Here is a 24,142-nt window from a genome sequence, read left to right on the forward strand (position 1 = left end):
CAGAGGACGAGAGCGCCGTGGTGCAGGGTGTCGTTACGCAAGATGGTCTCTTCGACGGCAGTGTCGTGACCAGATTCGAAGAGTACTATATCGAGCCAACGAGCAGGTATTTGAATAAAAATGAAGACACGTCGCCGCCCTATCACAGCATAGCTTATCGTACCTCCGACGTTACCACCCCGCCACATCCATTACCCTGTGCCAGTCATCAGCTGCATCAAGAGAGATCTCTTCGCGATTCCTTCGATAGGTGAGTTCTATCTTGCGCTCTTGAATTTCTAAGCGATGATTATCGATGTAGAGACGAAAGTATAAATCGCCTCCCGGATCGTATAATAAGTTTTAAAATTTACAGATGATTTTTTATGCTGTGTGCATAATGTTTTTTTATCAAACCATGCAGACATATCGATTCTATTACTAAGAAAAGTGATTACAATTTACCTTTTAATTTAGCTTATAAGTAACGGTTATCTTTAACAAAGAATATTTTCTTGGTAATAGTCTTAAAATATACTTATTACAAATTTAAAAAAAATAGTATTATGTACACAAAGTGAAGAATTTATTTTTTTTTTAAGAATATTATGAAATTCTATTATATATAATAATATAATAATATAAGTAAATAAAATTTGTTAATTTAACAATTAAAATATTGATTAAAATATTAAATTACTAAAATACAGAATATATTTGAATAAATTTGATGTTTGTGATAAACTTAAAAACAAATTTGTGAATATATGAACATTTGAAGCATTTTTGAAACAAGTCATATTTAGATACAGTGACGTATTCAGATTTCAGAATGCGTTATATAACGTGAATTTATATGCTAATGCGTGCTAATATCTTTATAAATGTACTCTGAAACGGTCAAATATGTATAGTTTTCTGTCTACTTTTATCGTTTCTAGTTTAACGATGATGTCAAAACGATTAGTCACGAAACTTTTTGTCTTATCTTATATAATAGACTTAAAACTTGAATTGTGGTAATATATAATTTTTTTGTAGATAGGCATACATTTATATTTAAAGTAATTTTCTAGAATTGTAGTTTATTTGAGAACATTTTTAAACATTAAGATGCGACAGACTTTGTTTTATGATCATATTGAGATAATTTTTCGTAAAATACTTTATATATTCGTATAATTCATACACTGAAAAAAAAAATGCTGATTCAATTAAAGTCTATATTACGGGCTGTTACTAACATAAGTGATTAATTTATGTACATTTTTATTGACAAAGACATAAATTATTATTTCAATAATCAAAGCGTTTATGTCAATAAAAATATATACACGAATTAATTACTTATATTAGAGACAGTCCGTAATATAGATTTTAATTGAATCAACAGTATTTTTTCTCGGTATATATTTTATAATTAATTCAAGTATTATTTATGATAAATATAACTGATGAAATGGCTACGCTCTTATTAAGATATTCTTCTAAGTGCTTATGTTCTCTCGTATATTTTCTACTTTATGAAAATACATTCGCGAAGAAAATGATAAAAGAGCATATTGTTGGCAAACGCGCTATAATTTAGACACGTGTAGGAGAAAATTCCCGCCGGCCGGGATTATCATATATTATGCGTTCTATGTCAGTCTTCATATGGCGGACTTTAAATGTAAATTTAAACTTCGCGATGTCTGTTCCTCTAGGAACTATAGGTACAACAATTCTCAGGCATTCTACGAGCCTCTGCTCGGCGAGCACGTTGCTCTCTACTCCAGGGAAAACAATGCGAGAGTGTTAACGTTAGAAACGAATAATGACGTCGAGTACACGGACGCGTAAGTATCTTGCATTTCGAGTAAAAAAAAATATCGAATCTTTTTCCTGATTAATGTGCGCAAACAAATATATATTTTATCATACATTGCGCTATTTTTCAAAGCGTAGGAAAGTTTAAACTAGGTCATACCAGTATGAAAAGTTTCAAATATTTATTTAAAGAGCAAAAGAATAAGAAAAAAAATAATCAATTTTGTTTTTAGAAAAACTGAACGTATACTTAAATGTTTCTTTATGTTACAATGTGTTCTTTCTCCTCTCTTAGTTTTTTATTTTTTATTTTTTAATTTAAAGAAACGTGTGTTCCGTTTTTCTGAAGGAAGAAATTGATTAAAGTTACTTATTTGATGACGGGAGAGACAATGAGTAACACGGTAGAGACGACGGTTTTACTTTAAATTCTAGTAGCTTTGTCTCTCTTCTGGGTCAATTCACGTGTCAATTATTAGTGAAGTACCGGCAACGTATGTTGCCACGGTCGACAAACCAAGCAAAAGTTAAAATAGAATTCGGAGGAGTTTGGAAGTCTGTGAAGAACATAGCGTTTTTCATCGAACAATAAAAGCGACCTTATTTCTCGCTCCCGTCCGCAGCGTGAGCGGCAGAGATAGGATCGCGAGGCATCTACACAAGCGCGCGACGATAGATCCCCGGAAAACTACCTGCATGCTCTACTTGCAAGCCGACCATCAGTTTTTCGCGCGATACGGCACGGAGGAAGCCTGTATCGAGGTGATGACGAGGCACGTGCAAAGAGTCAACTCCATCTACAAACACACAGGTGGGTGTTCTTCCTCGCGGCGATATATCCCCGCGCGCACGGACCACGGTGAGAGATGATCTAACAATTTTCACCACGAGTCGGGAAAACGGATGTAGCGAAGATCGAGGGAGAAAAAAAGTCGAGGAAATTGAAAACTACTTGAGGAACGTGAAAAACGTCAGGAGAATCTAATTTAAAATGGCCAGAGAATATCGAGGATGCGAGGAAAAAAGCGAAAAAAATTCAGAGACTTAAGGAATGTCAGGGAAACTTTACGGGAATTATGAAAATTTTCTGCAATTTTACAATTCCTACCGCGGTTGATGATATTACGGGGAAGAATTATTTGTTCGATTTTGATTTGTTGACATTTAAAGTTATATTTATTTATGTTTTAATATTGAGCGTAATTAAGCGTTATGTTTACACAGAAAAAAATACGATAGAAATAATAAATTAGTTTTCTTTGTATGCGTTGTACGCGTGTAAGTCAATTTTTTTTTGTTTTTCTCATTTATAGTTTTGTCACACTGTAAAGTAAAAGCGATGGAATTATTAGATGAAACTTGCGAAAACCGCTTGAAAAGCAAATAATTAGCAAACATATAACTAGAGGAAATAAAGTAAAATGCAGTTTTCGAATATTATCCATGTGAATAACTTAGTTTAACGTTACTCGAATTCATAGTAATATTCAATTTAATTCAAGAAACATTGATTGTAAAATATATAATATAATTAATCTTCATCCAGTGGAAAATGTAATTCTAAAAAATATTGAGTCTCGTATTTTTTGTTTTCGCACAAAGAGAGATATTTTTAGCGTAATTTTGTGAATGTTAAACGAGTAGCATAAAATATAATTAAGAAAAATAAACGTATATATACATATTTTTATAATACAAATATATGTAAAATTTTTTATATTTTGTAATTAGTACGAGATATGTTTTTAATGCTTTTTATGATAAATATCAATTTAAAATCATTCGATAAAATGATTTTATTACTTGATATCATTATAAAACATATACTGATCTACTTATTTGTATATACGGTATTTTCATTACCGTACTGTTCCATTATGTATAACACACACTGAGTTCTAAATTACACGCGAATTACTCTGTTTGGACCAGAGAACGGTAATCACATGGGAATCGTCAATGTGAGACGCAAGAAACAGGACTAGAATAATGCACGAGTTTAAGTGAATTATTTAGTTCTGATGAATATGCAATTTAAGAAACAACTAGTGTTTGAACAACATTATGTCTCTTTTCAGATTTCAATCAAGATGGGCGACCGGATAACATCAGTTTCATGATTAAACGCGTCAAGGTGCACAGCGAGGATGCATTGAGAGATCCTCATTATCGTTTTCCGGGCAATTATGGAGTGGAGAAATATTTAGAGCTCTTTTCAGGTAAAGACCTCGTTGCTGCTCTTTGTTAATAAGCCGCAATACGGTGTAATGTCGATACGTCAATATACGCGAACAAGGGGATTGTACTGTACTAATACATTGATGTTTGCCTCGTTATAGAGGAGGATTATGACGCATTCTGTCTGGCTTATATGTTCACGTATCGGGATTTCGAGATGGGAACTCTGGGTTTGGCATGGACAGGCGATCTCAAGAATGCTGGCGGCGTATGTGAGAAGAACGGGGTATGCGTAGCGAAATGTATTAATAGATCTTCATAAAAGAAATGTTGATTATATTTTTTATAAATATATAAATAGTATGATAACAACTGTAAATTTTAAAGAGAATTAATTATATTAAATTAGACTTTAAAAAAAATTACAACAATTTATTTATTTTGTACTCTCAACATTATATATTCAAAGCATATCCCAGTCCATGATGATCAGCTGATCTACTCTGATAAAAATTGATTTCTTGTTGCATGATTTTTTTCGTGATCGTTGAAACGTAAATCGTTGCGAATATGAAGTTTGATGAAAAATAATTATTGAAATAATGTTATAGCATTATCGCGGCAGCATGAAGTCATTAAACACCGGCATAGTGACCCTATTAAATTACGGGAAGCACGTACCGCCTGCGGTCTCTCACGTTACTTTGGCTCACGAGATCGGCCACAACTTCGGCTCGCCAGTACGTACACTTCCGTTAGTTACGTTCAGAACGGTGTGTTCCACATTCCGTGGTCTTGTTATACAATGTTGTCCCGTCAATAAACGAATGATGCGCATGTCGTACATCTCATTGTTCTTTTGCGTTCAGCACGATCCGGAACAATGCACGCCAGGCGGAGAGGATGGCAACTTTATAATGTTCGCTCGTGCTACCAGTGGGGACAAACGTAACAACAATCGCTTCAGTCCATGTAGCTTGAATGCCATAAATCCTGTGCTCAACAGCAAGGCACGTTCTCCAAAGGGATGCTTCACCGGTGAGTTTTATACTGTGAGAGCAATGGCGAACGCAATATATCGTGATACATCGTAGAGACGAAATTGATCGAACCAGCTCCTATCTGCTCGTCCAATTATTCTACTCTCGTTTGCTCTAACCCTGGCGGTACTCTGCATTGTTTATTGTAGAACCGCAAGTATCGTTGTGCGGCAACGGCGTGGTGGAGGAGGGCGAGGAGTGCGATTGCGGCTGGGAGGAGGATTGCAGGGACTCGTGCTGCTATCCCCAGCGCCGTTATCCACCGCCCGAGGAGACCCCGTGCACTCTCACACCGCGTGCGGTGTGCAGTCCTAGTCAAGTATGTATGACGCTTGTAAAAAATGCGAGTTGGACTGTACTGTCGAGGGAATTTTAGGATGGCTTTCCCTCCTCAAAATTTAACTCAAAGCCGCGCTTGCGCTTTTTCAATCTTTAATATTAAATACTAAGTGTTCAAGCATCTAAATTTTTCAAATGCTTGCTTGTCCAGTTGTATATTTAAAGGTTCATTCAATCGTTTAAATATTCAAATAGTAGAATGCATATATAAACGTAGTCAATTTTAATCAATTTTTTATGGAGCCATTATATCTTTAATATTTGATAAAATTTCTGTTACACAAAATTGGGCGTATTTATAATGCGAGCAATGTGTTTAATAATTGTAGTATTTTATGTAAAAGATATTAAGATTCGCTCGTATATATTCATCGCTCATTGTTCGTTTATTTTGCCGAAAATTAATTAATTTAAGCAATATCCTATGAAATTTACTCACAGACATGCATAACGTAATTACATGGCGCATCGTGCGTATGACATGATGTAATTTCAACGGCTCTATTTGCTTTCCTTTTCAGGGTCCGTGCTGTACCAGCGAATGTAATCTCCGTTTCGGAGACAAGTGCAGAGATGACAACGGCTGTCGTGATGCGAGCTTCTGTGATGGTCGTTCTCCGTACTGTCCGCCATCCATTAACAAGCCTAATAAGACCATCTGTAACCGTGAGCTGGTTTGCTTCATGGGGGTAGATATTAATCCCATTAAAAACTACACACGTACTTTCTCGTTAAATGAACAAATATGATCTCACGTGCGCGAAACTTGTGTTTCAACAGGAGTGCACTGGCAGCATTTGCCTAGCATACGGACTGGAATCTTGCCAATGCATACCAGGCCCGAACGATCCACCGACGAAGGCTTGCGAGTTATGTTGTCGACTTCCCGGAGAAAATCAACCATGCTTGTACGTTTAACTTGTATTATTTTGTCGATCGATTGTGTGAAAATTTATTAAATTCAATCATTTTTCTTTCATAGATCATCTTTCGATTGGAATTCTCCACCGTATGATATTCCCGATATGTTCTCAAAGCCAGGAACTCCATGTAATGATTATAACGGCTACTGTGATGTCTTTCAAAAATGTCGCGAGGTAAGTAAAACTTGAATATGGAGGGTAGTGCAAGTAGTAGATAGCAGCACTAATTAAAATATTTTATTTAGGTCGATCCAAGCGGTCCATTAGCAACTTTAAGGAAACTCTTATTATCCGACGAGAGTCTCGCCACTTTTAGACGGTGGGTCGCTGAACATTGGTATGCAGCCGCTCTAATAATTTTAGCGGCGATATCGTTGCTGGTACGTATAAAAAAATTACATTTTGTCTAGAAATAATATATTCAAAAATTATTTATTTTTAAAATTAAAATTTAGATTCCTAATTTTTCTGTTATTTAATAATTTATTATTTTTAATCAATGCATAGTTCGATGAGATTGTTGTATCTGTAGAATAAACGTGTTTTTATAAAAATAAGCGCAAGAAAACAGTCAGTCTATATATTTATATATATTAAAAATGTTTATTATCAGAAACGGCTAAGGAAAAGAGAAAAATGCAATGAGAGTCAGTGTAGGGATACATAAAAAGTAGGTTATTATCAATAATAATGTGTGTATTTGTTATAAAATAATTGAGAATTAATTGCTTTTTACAAAAATTCTAACATTACATTATTATGCCTTTCTCTACATACCTACATTTGATTAAAGTATTGCGTAGAAGCAAACATTCTTGTAGCTGCTAGATATTATAATCTTTAATTAAAGCTTTGCATAAAATAGTAATTTGAATTTCCTTTATAAATTATATAGTTTTTATTATTAAAATGGTACGCGTAATATGTATAAATATGTAAAGAAACATATATATTTATATACGATAATAGTCAATCTTATTGATTCGTATTTATTATTAATTATTAATGAACTAATCAAATGAAAATTTATTTATCAGCATATAAAAATTTTTTTTCTTTTTTTAGGTGGCAAGCATGAGATTACTGGGCAAGCGACCGGACTTGAAGCTAAAGTCTGTCACGATTATCCATAGTTCTACGACGGAAACGGTACGGCTTCCGCCGGAAGGTACGGAAGGAGTAACGGTGCATCCACCGGCGGTACGTGCCAAACTTCCTCTTAGCAGAAAGGTCAGGGAGAAGAGGTGTCATCGCAAACATAAAGATGGTGGCCACACCGACAAGTCTAACAATAAGGTAAAATTAATTTAAAAAGAATTAAAAAATAAACTATTTTTTAATTTAATCATTTAAGTAATATATTAATTTGATATTTATATTTTTGAATTTATATACATAAAATAAATTTTTTGGTTGTATTTAAAGGACGCTAAAAAGAAACAAAACCAACAAGCAAAGAGATCGTCTACCGGGCAGGTCGACGACTTTGCGCGAAAGAGACCGGCTGAAGTTTTGACTGCTGTAACGCAGGAGAATAAACGGAAGAAGATTACATCTGTTAGAGATAAAGGACAAGGTACTAGCAATAATCCAGGCGGCGGAAGCAGCGGCGACAACGATAAGAGGAAGCGTAAAAAGCAACATAGAAAGGAGGTAATTGACTATTCGGCAATTCAAGCGGATAAGGAATCGGAAACGAACGCTGATCCTAAGAGTAAAGTGCGTTCTTGGTTATTGGCATCTTCGCAATGTCGACCGGAAACCGGTGCACGAACCAACGTCAACGGTATGCCAAAAAGTAAATCGACCCCAGTGGGTCTGACAGCCAGTGGAGGAGCGGTGGGGTCCAGAGTGCCAGTGTCGAGACAACAGGCATTAACGTCCGCGCGACGTCCTGGAGTGGAGACTGGAAGAGCGGAACTAAAGAATTCATCGAATTCCCTTGCCAGGAAGGAACGGGCAAGGCTCCAAGTGGTATATAAACCGCCGTTCAGGTTCAGCGTGAAGCTGCGCAAGTCCGACAAGGTGGCGCAAGCACCGGCCACGGCTGTGAATCATACGAACGCGAATAGTAGAACGGCGAAGTTACCGAGAACTGGAGTGTTGCTGCGAACAGCCAAGAGAAAGGACCGAGTCAGAATAGGCAGAGCACGACAGATAGCCCCTACCGGCATCGGAAACAGCGGTGGCGATCTGCCGGAACCGGCCAACTCCGACTTGCACACCGTACCCTCCGATCTAGAAGTATTGCTGTCCGAGAGCGAGTTTCTCTTCTCGGATACGTGACCATGGATAATGAATGTATTTGAGTTCGTTTCGAGTCGCTACGCGACTAAGTAGCTCTTGCATATTTTCATCCCTTATATCCGTGTGCGAGAATAGATAATACTTTAGGATGCGCGAAATGATACATAATTTCGCGTTGAATTGTTAGCTCGTGCGTGGAAGAATCCCGTCCGAGAACGTGGAAGGGAAGACTCGCTTAGTTGATTTATTGCCCGATTTATCGAACATTATAATTCGTTTTTTCTTCAACTGTTTGCCGCTCTGTGCACATGTCGAAAAGATGTGCTGCATTAATTCTCGTCATTCTTCCTTTCCGCATCTCTAGAGTGGAGCGATAGTGGTGACCAATCATACGTTTGCGAACATTCGCGCTGTCCTCAACGATGCTATAATACTAATCACGCGCGATTGCGATGAACGGAATTTGCGCTTTGATGATGAACGTATGGGATGCGCCGACGCTAGTTTTTCGACGATCAAGCCAGTTTTCTTCTTCCAAAGAAAGGGGCCAAATCCACTGTTCAAAGTGCGACTGGTATAAACGCCGCAAGTATATAAATATTGATCTACTTATCTAATATTTCCCGGAGCTATGAAAGCAAATTACGATTCGTTTTCGATGGTAGCTTTAAATTTTCAGGGATCAGTGCGCAGCATTAATCTCAAAATGCAACGCTGTATTTTGGGATGTCGAAAGTAATGCTTTATCTTAAAAGTCTCTTTACACTGTGCCTGTGCTGTTACTCTGTACCCTCTTTTTTGACGCTTAAAAAAATTACGTCTGTATTGCGTAATTTTCAATTAAATGGCGATATATCGGTTGTAAGAGGATAACAAAAGGTTAATTGCGTCGATAGCCTTGATTGACTAACTTTTATTAGTCGCTCCCTTTGAAATTATAGCCCTAGTTATAATGTAGTCGTAATAGATACTACGTTACAGTCGTTGCTATGATACGGCTATAAAATACTCTATATTTTAATCCTAATTGTAAGATAGTTATTACGTACTTTATATTATGGCCCTAGCTATAATATAGTTAAATGACATTATAATTGTAACATTATATCTTTAGCTATGATATAATTAAACATGTAATTCTATATTATAGCTACTGTTATAATGTAACATATTAGCTACAGTGTTTATTCGCTAATAGCTAGGGCTATTGTATCGATGCAGAGGAACAAAATTTAGCATACCACGATCAGAACTGATCTGACGTTAATGGGAACCGTGAAACGTCAGGCAGTTCCGAACAGATCGTCAGAAGGTTTTCTTGTTTTTTCGCCGCCCGATCTGCCTGTAACGTTATAATATTATAACGTTATTATTCACTCGTGGTTCCTATTGTCGACAATTCCTAATTACATCTCATGAAGCATCTTATCGGATATACTTTGCATCTTTAGGACGTCCGCGAGAATTGTGAGACGAATCGACAGATTGCTTATATTTTTAGGATTGTATAAAATATTTTCATTGACATCCATTATGCCGAGTTTTAGCGACACCGACTTTTTAACTGATTTCTTTTACTCGTGGTTGTTAACAGAGAATATGTTTCTTCTATTTCATACTTAAAAATCCAATATCTGATGCTATTATTTGGTACTTGCGTCTCTTTACATATCTAATTGCATTTCTAAGTGTAGCTTCCATTTAATTGTAATGCTTTACCGCTCAGACATTCCTATTCATTCTGCAAAAGATGAGTCGATTAATTAGACTCGATAGATAATTGCTTTTTCATATTTAAATTTCTTTCACAAAGAAATCTTTGCAAAAAACATCCGCATAATATACTATGTATATTTTATTATACCATGTATATTTTATACTGTGTATTCTATTCTATTATACAGTGGGATAGGTGTTCTAAAATTTATATATTTACAAAACAGACTTCTATCGATTCTATTTAATTAACATTCTTTTGCAACGCATTGTCAAATGTGTTTGTCGAGTTTAAGTTCCTTGCGCTCACGGCACGTGCACTCGAGCTAAAAGCGTATCTCGGTACAGAATATTCGCGTGTTCGCGTTTCACGAGTCATGTACATTCCCTCGAGTGTCGTCGTGATCTACTGAGCTGCCACGATTTCATTCATGGCGACAAACTCGCGATAGCCGGCTTGATTAATCGTTATGAAATCGACTAAACTAGCTCTTATTAGCCAACACGTATGAGTACGGTTAATGCATCCTCTTTAAGATCCGTTTACGATCGTCGACTTCTCATACTGTCAGCCTGACGCGCTGAAATGTACGAGAAGTCGTTGTATATGATAAAGTAACAAGTTGGATCGATACGGACTCGATACTCAAGGATAATAACATTAATAATATTAATACGCTCGTTGGCGGCATTCCTTTTTGTATAATATCATTCCTTAACAACAAGTATTATTCAGCGAGAGAATGAGAAAGGTAAAAATACTTAAATAACGTAAAAATAATTAGCTACATTTTATGTATAGATTACTAAACGATATAAACAGGGTCTGATAGGTTTTTTTTAACTTAATTGAAGCTATTTGACTAAAATTATTAACGTCGCTATATACTTGCATAATTTAAGCAAGTATTTCACTAAATCGTTCGGAGTTAAATGAATTAGCTCTTCCGGTGAATGAAAATCTCTGAACTGTGTACTGCTTTGAATTAAAGAAAGCTGAATTAAAGAAATTATTAATTGAATTTTGTTTATCTTTTAAAGATAATCTGTGTCGATCAATTATATATATGTGCATGACTGAATTTTGCAACAGCGTGCAGCTGTTGGGGGGGAGGGAACAATATTAAAATTATATTTATATAGCGCTATATTATTTGATATTATATATAGGTTTGTTAATTAAAAACAATTGGAAGCCTAATTTGTTAAGTGAGCGATGTTTCAACTCCAAAATTCATAAGAACATTTATAATTATATATAGGTAAACTAAGACTTTGCAAGAAATTATGCTTTGTCTAATATGGTAATTACATGTGACCGACCGTGTTCTGTGTACATTCATAATTGATTCTGTAATTGCGAAACTGGTGTTCATAGCAACAATTCTCAAAAGAGATCCGTTTGTATATGTGCGCGTGTATGCGTGTATACACATAAACATGCTCCGTAAATGTACTTAATTCATAAGAAGATGTGATGTTACTTTTACATGAATCCATAGACAGAATTGCTTAACTCGTAAGGAAGCTTTTATTTTTAAGACCGAGCTGTGTTATATCCTCTCTTGAATTAATTGGGAATTGAAATCGATATTATTTCGGTGGATTAAATTCTCGATGCTATACCGTAATAAGAAACGGTTGAATGAAATTTAATTGAATGAAACAATAAAAAGAACAAGGTATGGCCTAATAAGAGTCAACGCGGATGTAAGTTGAATGGGATTTATTTCATAAAACTGGGCAGGTTTTGTAAAAGGAAAATTCACAAATTTTTCTTAATTTTTCTTAATTTTGAATAACAATTAATTCACAATTAAAGTATTTGAAGATTGACACATTTTACTTGTCAAAAAAAAAAAGGAAAAGAAAGAAAAGGACAGGGACTTCAGCTTTGTGCAGAGTGTCTGTAGCATTTAAATCCACTGGAATGTCAGTTACAATTTCCGAATCTTTAATCGATTATAAGCCATGTTGCGCGATTCGCTTTGTTGTGCCTAGTCGCTGCGCAGAAATCGCTACGAATTTGCGTGCGAGCGCGGCGAGCGTTTAATCCGTATTAATCTGAACACTCGTTAACTTCGTTTGTACTCCGTTGTGTCTATATGCCTCTATACATATATATATATATACACATATATTGTGATACATACCTATATATGTCGTACAAGTAAGTAGTACGTATTCCGCTTTGATCGTAAGATTTACGTTATAATCTAAAAACAAGAAGCAAAAGAACAGATAAAGAATGAAAGCAAGAAAGCGTGTAGCTTGATCGTAGAATCAGATAGACGGCAGAAATGTTTGGATATTCGGATTCTGTAATGTAGATGATAAAAAATGTAGCTGTTATCCTTGTGTAGTCTGTCTACCGAGAGATTTAGTCGCGGTGAAGTGAATCAAATACGTAAACGCGTATTGTAATGCGATCAGCAATTTTCTACAATCTTAAGAATTCAGCAAGCGCGATGGAGAACGCATGCATACGAGGAAAAGGGAGTTTTGTGCCATTTATAACTCGTTCTGGGCTACAAGTGAGATTGGATTAGCGTGAGAACATTTAGTAATTGAGAAAATAATCAATAGCGAAATCAAAGAGAAACATCCACTGAGAAACGTAAATAAGTTTAGAAGGAAAAGTAAATATCATATAATAATATTTGTAGTATTTTTTCATTGCACGTTTTAGCATAGAAAGTTAAATGCAATACTATTGCTTTTATTTAACAAATTGAATGACGCATGATTAAACACTATGGTTTATCCACTTAGGGACAGTTGTTCCATCTTCGGGTAAACTGTGTACTATGTGATAATTTATTTAATAAATAAACAAAAGAGTAAAAACAAAGAGAGTAAGAGAGTAAGAAAGCGAACTGGAGAGAGAGAGAGAGAGAGAGAGAGAGAGAGAGAGAGAGAGAGAGAGAGAGAGAGAGTGTTTATCGAAAGATGGAACAAAGCTTTAGTACTGTTAAATTAAAAAGAAATAATTATAAATGTACTGTTAAGGGAAAGAGAACCATTAAGAGAATCAAAAAACTTTTTATAAAACATACATTAAGAAGAAAAAATTGGCGTTGAAAGGAATTCTGACTTCTATTTGAATTTTCTAAAATGGGAACAGAACAGAATAACGAAGTTCAAGTTTCCAATGGAAATTAGATTCCTTCTAACTCCATTTATTTTACAAGACAAGATTGATCTACTTTTGTAAAAGGATAGTAACTTTCTTATGCTTCGAGATTCGATCATGAATGAGAATGAAGACCATCGTATGAATTATCTAGCAGGGAAGATTGCTGGTATTGCCGTAGAATCTTTTTCCGTATGTATGCGTGCTCGTCGTATGATTTAAGAAAGCATCAAACTTCAGTAGTCATAGCTGAACACACTATTTTTGATCTGTGAATGATGATAGGGCTGAGCGACTGTGGCGACTAGCCAGCTATCCAACAAATTAATTCTCGTACTTACATAATTAATACCGTAGTCATTCTCGTTAAACTCGAGTGCTTCTTGTTCCATTTAACGATTAGCAGGGGTGGTGAGATCGCATGTCCCCCCGCATGCCAAATGATACAACACACAAACATTCGGATTCGAACAAAGTCGAGGGCACAAGTGGTCTCGATCCGAACCTATTCGGAATATTTGATACGTCCGAGAGGCGAGACTGTTATTATTTTAACTCTTATCGCGTACCACATAAACTTATAATTGATATAAGATGGGGCTGCTGTATTTTTACACGGACTTTGTACAAATATAACGGAGTTCTCGCGGGGAAATCCTGCGCCGGGGAGATGTACATACCTGTATACCAATAAATACTAGACGAAATGTGGAGAAATGAAGAAGCTGCGACCGTGCAAAGAAAAAAAAACGAGCTCATATGTATATAGTATAATATTATTGCAAGACACGTTTTTATTTAGTAAAAATATCCAGATAGAAGAATGTGCCTTAATTTGGGAAGAAATGGAAAGGACTAGTTTTCTATTAAATATATATGCCATAAATTAAATTTAGTAAAATTAATCATTACATTAGGATGTGAGTTTCAGAAACTTACAATTAAATAGACTTTCAGAATTCAGAAGTTTTTACACTCGTTATTGCACGGTAGTGAGCTTCAATCTTTATTAGTATTATTCCGTCATCTCTTCTTTTTGAATATGATTCTTTTATTAAGCAGATTTTCAAATCTTAAGTAAATATGAGATCACATTAGACGAGACATTTAACTAAATTGTATTTTGTTTGTAATGTAATTGTAAATAATTATACAATGTAATTGTAATTATAATTACAAAGAATGTATAATTTTATTTTTTATCTTTTAAGCATTTTTATTATTGATTTTACGTGTTTATTCATTGGAATTTTCATTGGAATTTTGTGATTTCTCATATTTGTAACGCAACTTTTCAGAGAATTTTTTTATTAATGTCAAGAGTATTAATTACATTATTCAGAATAGCCTCTGATGCTCATATCAATTATCCTTTTTCTTGCAATCCTTGTTATTATCGTTTTTATCGTTAAATTGTTTTATGCTCATTGCAGTTAATTGATTTGTATTTTTATCTTGCGCAAAAATTTCGGCCTGTCGTTTTAAAATACTCATAGCGTAATTAACTCTGTTATTTGTTATAACTTCTTTTAATTCCTTTCCATATTGAATTTCTGTAATATAATTATATGATTAATTTAATTTAATTTAATTTTCAGAATTATTAATAGGTATGTATATTTGAAACTATAATATCATGAATAATTCTGTAATTCAAAATCACGTTAATGTTGGAATGTAATGCAAATGTGAGCTTACTCTTTGCGTATCGTGCATTATCATCTTCTCTTTGTTTCTTAATATCTTTCTTTTGTAATTCAGCTGAATATTGTATAAACGCGGCATCGATTACTTCATCTCTCGCTTTACGATCAGCTTTCTGTTTCATCTTCAAATATATTTGTGACGTTTTATATATATGAATTTCTAATATAAGATTCTTTTTATATAATTTTTACAAAAACAAACAATTTGAAAAATTCAAAATAAATATTTCAGAATTTATTTTTTAACTATTAATTGTAATTAATGATCTAAATTTATTATATTATTAATTCGAAACAAAAAAAATTAAACAATTTTGAACTTTTCATTATTTTGAGAAAAATTGGATTCAATGTAACTTTGCCAGTGAATTTATAGTAACATTTTAAAAAAATTATTAATTAATGTTACTATTTCTTTGAAGGATTCAGCAATATCGCATTGCTTCTTTGGTGCAGGTCTGACCGATTTTTTCATCCATTTATTTCTCTGCTCTTCTCGATACAATTCATCAATGATTTCCTGCTTTTTTTTTTTGCACACATTAGCCAGTAGTTCTCTAGCTACATTATCTATCGCCGCTTCTCTTGCTGCGCGAAGTTCCGTCTATACCATGGAAAACGTACATTTGAAATACTTTTATCCTATAAATTTATCAATTCAAAACATACATGTATTTCCAGTGAAACTCGTTTTACCTTTGTACCGAGCTGTTTCTCGTGTTGAGCTTCCTTTTCTACAATTATGCGAGCTATCCTTTTATCTTCCTCTTTTAATGCTTCCTTATATTTCCTTTCCCATACTTTCTTAGCCGCTATAGACGCGGCCATCTCTGTTCTCAAAAAAATCGCATCGTTCTCTTTTTTTTCCCTCGTCTTTGCATCTTCCTCTTTAGTCTTCTGTATTGCTCGTTCCATCATTTTGCGATCCTGCTCTTTCTCTTCAATTATTCTCTGTTGAACTCGTCGCTGATTGTCCGCCAATTGCTTCTGCAGATCTTTGCGCCTGCTTTGCTTCTTTTTTTCTTCAGCTTGTTGCAGCTTCTCGAAAATGTTATCTTCGTACCAATGCTTTAATAGTTCCACTTGATTTGCTTCCAAACGAACCTTTTCCTCTATCAAATGCGATTGGGCTTCCTTCAGAGCACAACGCGTTGGTGATTGCGCGAAGGATTTTATGTAATCGAATTTTAGCGCACGTTTTATGTCTTCTTCATCTGTAATTCACAAAGAAATCGGTTTTGTGTTCGATATCGCTAGAATGAAAGTTCTCTGTGTAATACTTCTCAATGAATTTGAGTATACAAATCGTAAATCTTTACTTTTACGCCGCGACAATTCAGCAGCTAATCTATGCGTCACTTCAATCTCTTCTTGTTTAGCTTCAACGGCTTTTTGAGCATTCAATAATTCCTCCACTAAAGCGGCTTCTCGTTGTTCGGCCTGCAAACGACGTCGTACGATTTTGTTATCGCCTCGCTTCACTATCTCTGCTCGACTCGCTTCCAATGCATCTTCCTTCTCGTCTTTTATCCTTTTATCATTCTGGTCTGTCTTTATGTCCGTTAAATACCATCCTCTACGGGTCTTCACCATCTTTACGTTTTGTCACGATGTAATTTTTTCCTGCGCGCCATGCTGCGCGCCATGCTGCGCAGCATACGCTTCGCGATGGTTGATTAATTTCAAGCAATTTGATATTACGTCTTCAATAAGAAAATAATGCAGGTATCGAATGATGAAAAGTTCACGAAATTGCAAGATTGATTAAATACGAATTTTGCTTCTTAGAAGTTTATTTTATTTTATTTTATTTTTTTAATTGAAGACTTATTTTATATAATTAAATATTTCAGATAAATATCGATTTATTACTGCAATTAATATGCACATTTAGAAAGTATAAAATTACAGATTTATTATTCTGACATTATTTTCGCATTTGGAAATTTAGTATAGTATTTAATGTATAATTACAACGTAATTGTTAATTATTATTAGCTCAACAATTAACTGATGAAAATTTTTAAACTTTCAGAAGACGTTTTAAAAAAATATTCAGAGGACATCTTAAAAATGTTATGTCCGAATATGTTGTTGTTCGGATAAAGTGTGCAACGTGGATCCAAATTTCTTTAAGTTTTAAAATGTTTAAAATGTTTATATTTGACGTTTGAATCGCAAAAGTAACATGTAAATACAATTTTGAAACATTAAGTATGGTCCACAAATATTTTTTCAAAGCATTTGACTGATCAATCAGAAGAAAGAATTTTACTAATTAACCAATCAAAGAATGTTTCAAAGCTTTGTAGCATTGATTGCGTTCGGCGGATTCAACAATTGAGTGAGCGCTCGCTGCTATTGATGTATTCTTCCAGATCTAAAATGATGATTGAATGATCTAAAAGAATACACCAATAATAGCGAGCGCTCAACTGTTGAGTCCGCTGAACGCAGCCATTAAGTGAATGTCATTATCGCTTCAAACTAAAATAGCATTTTCGAGAGCGGATTTGGAAATTCCCATTTGAGTTGGATTATGTTCTATTATTGATTGATGTTATATATCCCAGCAATAGGAGAGCATACAACATTAATCCAACCTATTGGTGCAAAATCCGCTCAGATCGAATACGCTATAAAAGTGACTTTTAATGTAAGTAGAAAATATTTTTAACGTTGAGTTTTAACTTAAACACATTGCTTTTTTTATTAAAAGTCTTATTGGATATATTATCAATTTATTCGCAATCATTAATATACTTCGTAAGTGACAGTCAGATGGCGCCACATTGCAATTGTTTGTGGGGGGGGGGGGGGAATACGAGATTCGATTAACGAATCTGCCTCTCAAGACAAGCCCACGCTTGTCGTATGACAATGGAACGCAATGGAAGGTGTAAAGATCGACCACTTTGCTTGGAATTAGTAACGATGAATTTATTACAAAAGCATGTATGAATATGACCGTACAGGACGAGCGCTATGCTCTAATAATCTCTCTTCTTACAATATTTTCTGTTGACGCTTGTAGGCAACTCGCAACCTACAAAATCCCTAGGCTTCCTCCGCTCGTTGCGCTAGTGAGGCATTGAGAACATAGTTCCCTATATGTTCGCAAAGGCAGGTACCGGATCTATCCACTACGAACGGAATCATTGGAATCGTGTATCGTGTCTCATGCTCATGTCTCATCTGGCCTCATCTACGATAGCGGACGCCAGGCGGCAAGTTTAGGGTGTGTTTTTCGGTTTTCATTAATAAACCGTCATCACGTCTTTCCAATTCACATCATTTGGGTACGTATACCATTCACGTGAGCTATAGAAATGTACTGATTTCGCGCACGTATTGAAAATACTATGATATTTATCGAATACCGCCCATACATTACTTAGGTTATCCGGGAGCGTCATATTGATTTCCTCTGTTTATTCTCCAGCTATTATTTCAGCTAAATAAATACTAGAACGTTTGTTACGTATCAAATATGTGAACACACATCCTGCTTTGTAAATTATTTTATTAAAAATCTGAAGAAGCGTAATATAATTTATGCATATGGAATGTGCTAGCTTAATTAACAAAATTATTCAGAAAAACTCAGATTAAACTGTTAAATATTAATTTTATTAATTAAGCTTTAGAGTTTTTACAGGTAGAAAAGACATCCTTATATAATTTGAAGAAAAATATAGTTTAATGTAAAATTTTAATTGAAGTTTAGTCCACTGTGAGACTATTGAATATTACATTTTCCCATAGAAAATAAAAATTTATCATATTTTTGTGATAAAGAAAAACATGAATGCAATTGAATTTATATTTGTTCCTAAATTAAAATTTGTTTAAAATTAAGGAACTTATTCTGTAACTTTTAACGACTGTAACTGTGACAATACAATCGTTAAGAGTCACTGAATAGGCTTCTATATGTATAAAATTGTACATAATATTACCATATACATATCAAATTATTGGTAATATTTTTTATTGCAGAAACAATATGGTACGAGGTCGCGGAGGAATGATCAGAGGTGGTCGAGGTGGTATGGGTCGTGGAATGGGCTTCCCAAGAAAGCAATTTCTGCCACGACACCCATTTGATTATACACTCTGTGAGGCGGCTTTCCCACGTGTTAAACCTGCTCCAGACGAATCAGATTTCCAGTCAGCTCTTGTGAAAAAGAATGCTGATATGTGTCCCACTCCAAAAGAACAGACTTCCATCTTAAATCTTGTAACTAAGCTGCAGAGTGTTCTTGATAATCTAATTGTTGCGCCAGGAACCTTCGAAGCTTGTGTAAGTGTATATGTTTTCATAGCACAATTATTAAATTAAGTCCCTGTTTCTGTTTAATATCTCTATCATATATTATACATTGACATATTTGCTTCTATGTATATTCTCTTTCAATGTAGCAATTGGAAGAAGTAAGACAAGTTGGCAGTTTTAAAAAAGGTACGATGATAAAGGGCCACAATAACGCTGACATTGTTGTCATCCTCAAAACTTTGCCAACAAAAACGGCGGTAGAGGCTCTTGGGAACAAAGTCCATAATGACTTGAAGGCTGTGAACCCGAAAGAAATCTTTAGAGTTACACAAACGGAATATGGATTCGATATTGGAAACAATGAAGCTACTGTGCGTGTATTAATAACGACGTTACACCAAAATCTACGCAAGTTAGAATCGGAGCAACACTTGGACGTTAAAATCTGTCAAGGTAATTTTTGTATTTTTTATAGTAACAATATAACTTAGCAATTATTAAAATATGATTTCTTGTCGCAGGACATCTTGCTGCTATTAGACATTCTCGTTGGTTTGAGGAAAACGCTCATCATTCTAGCATTAAAGTTCTGATTCGATTGCTTCGTGATCTTAGAAGCAAATTTGAAGGTTTACAGCCCTTAACCCCATGGATGTTGGATCTATTGGCGCATAATGCCATAATGAACAATCCTAGCAGACAAGCATTACCAATAAATCAGGCGTACAAGAGAGTACTGCAGTTGCTTGCTTCTGGATTGTTTCTTCCAGGATCAGCAGGTATATTAAAAACTTATTCTTAAAATCTTTGACATGGTTATCAATGGAAACTATGTGATATCAAAAGTGAGAAAACAATACATTGATAATTCTCACAAGTGCGTGACTGATGAATTACAAGAATTATTTACGTTTTAATATCAAACAGTTGATATTATCGATTTAATCGTATAATTTTGTAAGAATTGCTACATAAAGTATTATATTTTTCAGGTATTTCCGATCCATGCGAAGGTGGCAATATACGTGTACATACAGCATTAACACTTGAACAACAAGATCTCGTATGTCTCACTGCCCAAACGTTACTACGTGTACTGGCTCATGGTGGCTACAGACCATTACTGGAAGGCACCAACAAACTCGCAGTAGAGATGAGCGTGTGGGCAGGAGGCGTAGTGGCAAGCCCATTAGAAAAGGCATATGAGCCACCTACGGAGCAGGAACAGCAAGAGGATATGGACGAAAGTACCGAAGAGATGATCACCGAAAGTGTTTAGGATCTTGAGGAAAGTGGGAACGTTTTGTGAATTCCTCATTTTGTACGAAAAGCTACTTTCTTTTCGGTGTTTCTTATAAAATGTATTGTATTTATAACATACTTGCACACATACATTTTGATGAATGAATTACGTTAATATTTAAAATTATACTTTTATATGGTGTTTATATTTGCATCGTAAATAATTTGATGATGGTAATGTGAGATTTGACTAAAATAAAGTATAGATTAATGTGCATTCTAGATTAACTTATTCTATTTCTAAGAATTTTTCTATAGCACTTTAAGCATTTATACTCAACAATGATTGTATAAATACCATGAAGAGATTTGATCTCTGAAGATTAGTTTTATGTAAATTTTTTTAACGAAAAATGTATCTGATCTCCTTAAACATTTGGACGACTGTGTTGCAGTGATATCGTGTAAATATTTGGGAGATCAGCTGGTTTTTTTACTATTTCGAATATATTCGTCCTGATGAGGTATGCACATTGAATCTCATAATATTGTGCACACATTATTCGAAATATGCTTATATTTTGCATGCACTTGCAATTTGGCAGTGATGTGCACGTCATTTAAGCGTGTAACGAAGTGTATGGTAGAATACATTTGTCACTTCACTTAGAACCTAGTGTAGGCAAGGATCATTCTCCGGGGTTCTGACGACTCGCGCGCAATTAACCGTACGAGAACTTGCACCCGGCCGGACTGGTATCTTAAAAAGTTTGCCCTGTGGCATACACACACAGACTTTGTACTGCTCGAAGCTCGTGGTCGGGCTTTGCAGGAACATCGGTGCCACCGGAATATCCTCCACGTCGATAAAAACGCCGTCCTTGGCGTCCAGCACGACGCTTCCATTTACACTCTTTAAGAAGATATCGAGATCGGCGCTCCACACGATATCTTTGCTTTCCATGTGTACGCCCTCGGCACCGTGCAATGAGACTTCGTTGTCAGACTTGACTGCCAGGCTCTCATTGACTGGCGACGTAATTCGATGAGTCTCTGCGATTCTTACGTCGATCGTTTCGACGCCGTTTGGTAGACCAAAGTTAGGGAAGTCTGTAGTAAAGTAAATTGTACCGGTACGTGGATCCTTCACTTCAAATGATTCCACCTGTGACATAGTGGTACCATTCGGTAAAATGCCTAGCTTCGAATGTGGATATGTTTCGTGGATCTGTCCGCGATTCTTCACGTCAACATGCACCCCAGCTTCATCACCAGATATTTCCATTGGCTCATCGCCGTAACTCTGGCAGATGCCTGACTGCAGGGATATCTTCAGAAAATGTAAAATGTGTGTATAATATTTGCGAAAAGACATCGATATATTGAGTACCATAAAGATTACTTATTAAATTTTTATTGTTTCAGACTTTTTTATACTCTTATATACATATATTATGTATCTTTAAATGTCAAATGTATATATGTACCTTGTCCAAATCTGTTCTTCCATAGAACTTGACAAGGTTTTCGTCTGGGATTACTTCTATAGCTTCCATTCCTTGACTTATGCGTAAAACAGCGATGACAGTAATGTTTAGAAAAAGATTGCAGAGACCGATTATCGCCAGGACCAAAGTCAACATCCAGAGACAATAACGTCTTTTAGATTTTTCACCTGTCGACATGCCGTACGAAGAAGCGATTGTCCTATTAACATTGTCCAAGCAGAAAATTAATCATCTGAAATATTAATTTAATCTAGTTTGGATTATATCGATTGTTGACTATATTTATATTAATTATATTTAATCATTTCGTAATTCTGATTATTCTTTATTTATTTTCTTTCTAATTAAGATAATATAAACAAAGTTTAATTGTCCGTACATTAATAAATAAAACAATTGACACGCATGCGTCATCAAATCTTTCTAAAGAAAAATATTAACGATTGACTTAGTTTACTATAAATATTTTCTTTTAGAACTTTCATTGGATAGGAATTATTATTGTTATACAATAATAATAATGCACGATTATTTTCTTATTTACCTCGTATGCATGCTGCCGCAACTATTTTGGCGAATAATGCCTTTAATCAAAGGCCCATCGCTATTGGACAGATTATCATCGGCCTTCGATATCGATGGTGACCCGGTATCATTTCCGCATACATCTAGAAGAGCTGACATCGAACTTTCGAATTCTTTCGTTCACCTGCTAAAAATTAAATGTTAGATCGTCATAAGAGTGTATGTAGAACAATCAGATGATAAATAAATTATGAATATATTTAAAAAATAGAATTATATAATAGATATAGACGTAGATAATTAATTTTATAAATATAGATAGTTAATTTTATTAATTAAAAAATATTAGTTTTTGTATTGTATTAATATATTATAAATTAAGATTTTTATTTTTACTTTTTTGCTAATTTTTGCTAATTTTAGAAAAAGAAAAATATAAAATCTTATATCATTCGAACATAATTATAATCTCGAAACTGGTTTATGATAATATTTAATTTTATCAACTATAAATATACCGCTACAAATTAAAATACATCAACATAGTTAATGTACGATTACGCCCATATAGAACAATTTATACCTCATGTCTTCAGCATCGCAGTAATCTTAATTAAAATCGTAGAACCAGTTTTGGATTTTGCTACCAAAAATAACGCTTTTATCGAGGGATCGTCCTTCGCGAGCTATCGCACTAAACAGCGAACTTCTCCATGCCGAATGCATCTGTCCTGTCGCGAAACTTGTAGTCGGTCATTTCGTGAACGGTTTCCTTACCTTGGCTGAGATCAGCAGTGTCGCGGGAGGCGGCTGCCTCTTCAGATAAACGAAAATAGACGACCGCGTTACGTTCCGGATTTTCGCGGATTCTACGACCAAGAGCGATGGAAGTAGGTGAAGATACACCGGTCGGCGCTTGCGCGTCCAGGGATCAATGCCGAGTGTCCTCAGGAATTCTACCTTGCGCGCATCCGCCTCAAAAAAGTTTGTATACTCACGCTTCTTTTTGACAATAGAGAAATATGAAATTGAAAGTCACAAGCAAACGAAGTCATAAAAGTTCTCAAAACACAGATTAATTTCAGTTTTTCTTATTTTTATATATGAACATTGATAAGAGATAATTATACAGAGTGGTCCAGTTTATATATATATATATATATATATATATATATATATAAAATATAAACTGGACTATATATATATATATATATATATATATATATATATATATATATATACACTCATATATATATATAATCATTCTACTAGGAATATAATAATCCTTAAGTTTAATTTTACACAAAAATATTTCAGGAAAAATAGCTCAATACTACTAAATACTAGCTCAATTACTAAATATTTAAAAAGTATTTTATTATAATTTTCAATAGCTCTTATGAAGCAATTATGAATATAAAAATAGGAGTTTAAAAAATTTTTGAGTAATCTTGATCTGACCTCAAGGACAACCTCTTTTTTAATGTCAACCAAAATCATCTTCTTTTCTCTTAATAATTC

At 34.6% G+C, this 24,142-nt stretch overlaps 4 protein-coding genes across 8 annotated transcripts in view; 2 read left to right on the plus strand and 2 right to left on the minus strand.

Annotated features, from left to right (window-relative positions):
* Positions 1 to 14,071, plus strand: part of LOC105154964 (disintegrin and metalloproteinase domain-containing protein 10) — a 72,572-nt gene extending 58,501 nt beyond the window's left edge. For both annotated transcript variants that reach the window (XM_011070782.2, XM_087411406.1), the window contains exons 5-18: positions 4 to 250; positions 1,686 to 1,817; positions 2,412 to 2,599; positions 3,867 to 4,007; positions 4,128 to 4,252; positions 4,578 to 4,706; positions 4,836 to 5,004; positions 5,156 to 5,325; positions 5,867 to 6,034; positions 6,126 to 6,253; positions 6,328 to 6,442; positions 6,514 to 6,648; positions 7,334 to 7,564; positions 7,694 to 14,071. In XM_011070782.2, coding sequence (XP_011069084.2) covers positions 4 to 250; positions 1,686 to 1,817; positions 2,412 to 2,599; positions 3,867 to 4,007; positions 4,128 to 4,252; positions 4,578 to 4,706; positions 4,836 to 5,004; positions 5,156 to 5,325; positions 5,867 to 6,034; positions 6,126 to 6,253; positions 6,328 to 6,442; positions 6,514 to 6,648; positions 7,334 to 7,564; positions 7,694 to 8,554 — 2,939 coding nt within the window. In that variant the 3' untranslated portion in view covers positions 8,555 to 14,071. The remainder of the gene's footprint in view (positions 1 to 3; positions 251 to 1,685; positions 1,818 to 2,411; positions 2,600 to 3,866; positions 4,008 to 4,127; positions 4,253 to 4,577; positions 4,707 to 4,835; positions 5,005 to 5,155; positions 5,326 to 5,866; positions 6,035 to 6,125; positions 6,254 to 6,327; positions 6,443 to 6,513; positions 6,649 to 7,333; positions 7,565 to 7,693) is intronic.
* Positions 14,072 to 14,207: 136 nt separating this feature from the next.
* Positions 14,208 to 16,663, minus strand: LOC105154963 (uncharacterized). The gene is made up of 2 exons (XM_087403216.1): positions 16,390 to 16,663; positions 14,208 to 16,284 (listed from the first exon to the last, which is right to left on the minus strand). Exons 1-2 carry the CDS (start codon positions 16,661 to 16,663, stop codon positions 15,713 to 15,715), a joined length of 846 nt encoding a protein of 281 aa, XP_087259342.1. The 3' UTR covers positions 14,208 to 15,712.
* A 1,508-nt stretch (positions 16,664 to 18,171) lies between these two features.
* Positions 18,172 to 20,865, plus strand: LOC105154922 (interleukin enhancer-binding factor 2 homolog). The gene is made up of 5 exons (XM_011070730.2): positions 18,172 to 18,369; positions 19,070 to 19,373; positions 19,493 to 19,799; positions 19,868 to 20,125; positions 20,339 to 20,865. The coding sequence occupies exons 2-5, from the start codon at positions 19,077 to 19,079 to the stop codon at positions 20,623 to 20,625; spliced, it is 1,149 nt and encodes a 382-aa protein (XP_011069032.1). The 5' UTR covers positions 18,172 to 18,369; positions 19,070 to 19,076; the 3' UTR covers positions 20,626 to 20,865.
* Positions 20,682 to 23,540, minus strand: Scgbeta (sarcoglycan beta). 4 transcript variants are annotated; one of them, XM_011070731.2, is made up of 4 exons: positions 23,399 to 23,540; positions 22,641 to 22,808; positions 22,076 to 22,295; positions 20,682 to 21,918 (listed from the first exon to the last, which is right to left on the minus strand). In XM_011070731.2, the coding sequence occupies exons 2-4, from the start codon at positions 22,778 to 22,780 to the stop codon at positions 21,262 to 21,264; spliced, it is 1,017 nt and encodes a 338-aa protein (XP_011069033.1). In that variant the 5' UTR covers positions 22,781 to 22,808; positions 23,399 to 23,540; the 3' UTR covers positions 20,682 to 21,261. The 4 variants fall into 4 exon arrangements, with proteins under 4 accessions (XP_011069033.1, XP_087268297.1, XP_087268355.1 ...); XM_087412171.1 differs by having other exon boundaries at positions 22,641 to 22,805; positions 23,399 to 23,530; XM_087412229.1 differs by lacking the exon at positions 23,399 to 23,540 and adding an exon at positions 23,205 to 23,392 and having other exon boundaries at positions 22,641 to 22,805.
* Between the last annotated feature and the right edge of the window lie 602 nt (positions 23,541 to 24,142).

This window comes from Acromyrmex echinatior, chromosome 1 (genome assembly GCF_024713525.1).
Source record: "Acromyrmex echinatior isolate Ae372 chromosome 1, ASM2471352v2, whole genome shotgun sequence".
In the NCBI taxonomy this organism is placed as follows: Eukaryota; Metazoa; Arthropoda; class Insecta; order Hymenoptera; family Formicidae; genus Acromyrmex; species Acromyrmex echinatior.

Excerpts from the sequence above, each read along its gene's own strand:
- LOC105154963 (XM_087403216.1), bottom strand. The coding sequence starts at position 16,663 with ATGGTGAAGACCCGTAGAGGATGGTATTTAACGGACATAAAGACAGAC. Across the intron at positions 16,285-16,389 it reads TGAATTGTCGCGGCGTAAAA|ATGAAGAAGACATAAAACGT; the intron begins GTAAAGATTTAC and ends TGTGAATTACAG.
- LOC105154922 (XM_011070730.2), top strand. The coding sequence starts at position 19,077 with ATGGTACGAGGTCGCGGAGGAATGATCAGAGGTGGTCGAGGTGGTATG. Across the intron at positions 19,374-19,492 it reads CAGGAACCTTCGAAGCTTGT|CAATTGGAAGAAGTAAGACA; the intron begins GTAAGTGTATAT and ends CTTTCAATGTAG. Across the intron at positions 20,126-20,338 it reads GTTTCTTCCAGGATCAGCAG|GTATTTCCGATCCATGCGAA; the intron begins GTATATTAAAAA and ends TATATTTTTCAG.
- Scgbeta (XM_011070731.2), bottom strand. The coding sequence starts at position 22,780 with ATGTCAGCTCTTCTAGATGTATGCGGAAATGATACCGGGTCACCATCG. Across the intron at positions 22,296-22,640 it reads TGCGGCAGCATGCATACGAG|GACAATCGCTTCTTCGTACG; the intron begins GTAAATAAGAAA and ends CAATGTTAATAG. Across the intron at positions 21,919-22,075 it reads GAAGAACAGATTTGGACAAG|ATATCCCTGCAGTCAGGCAT; the intron begins GTACATATATAC and ends CATTTTCTGAAG.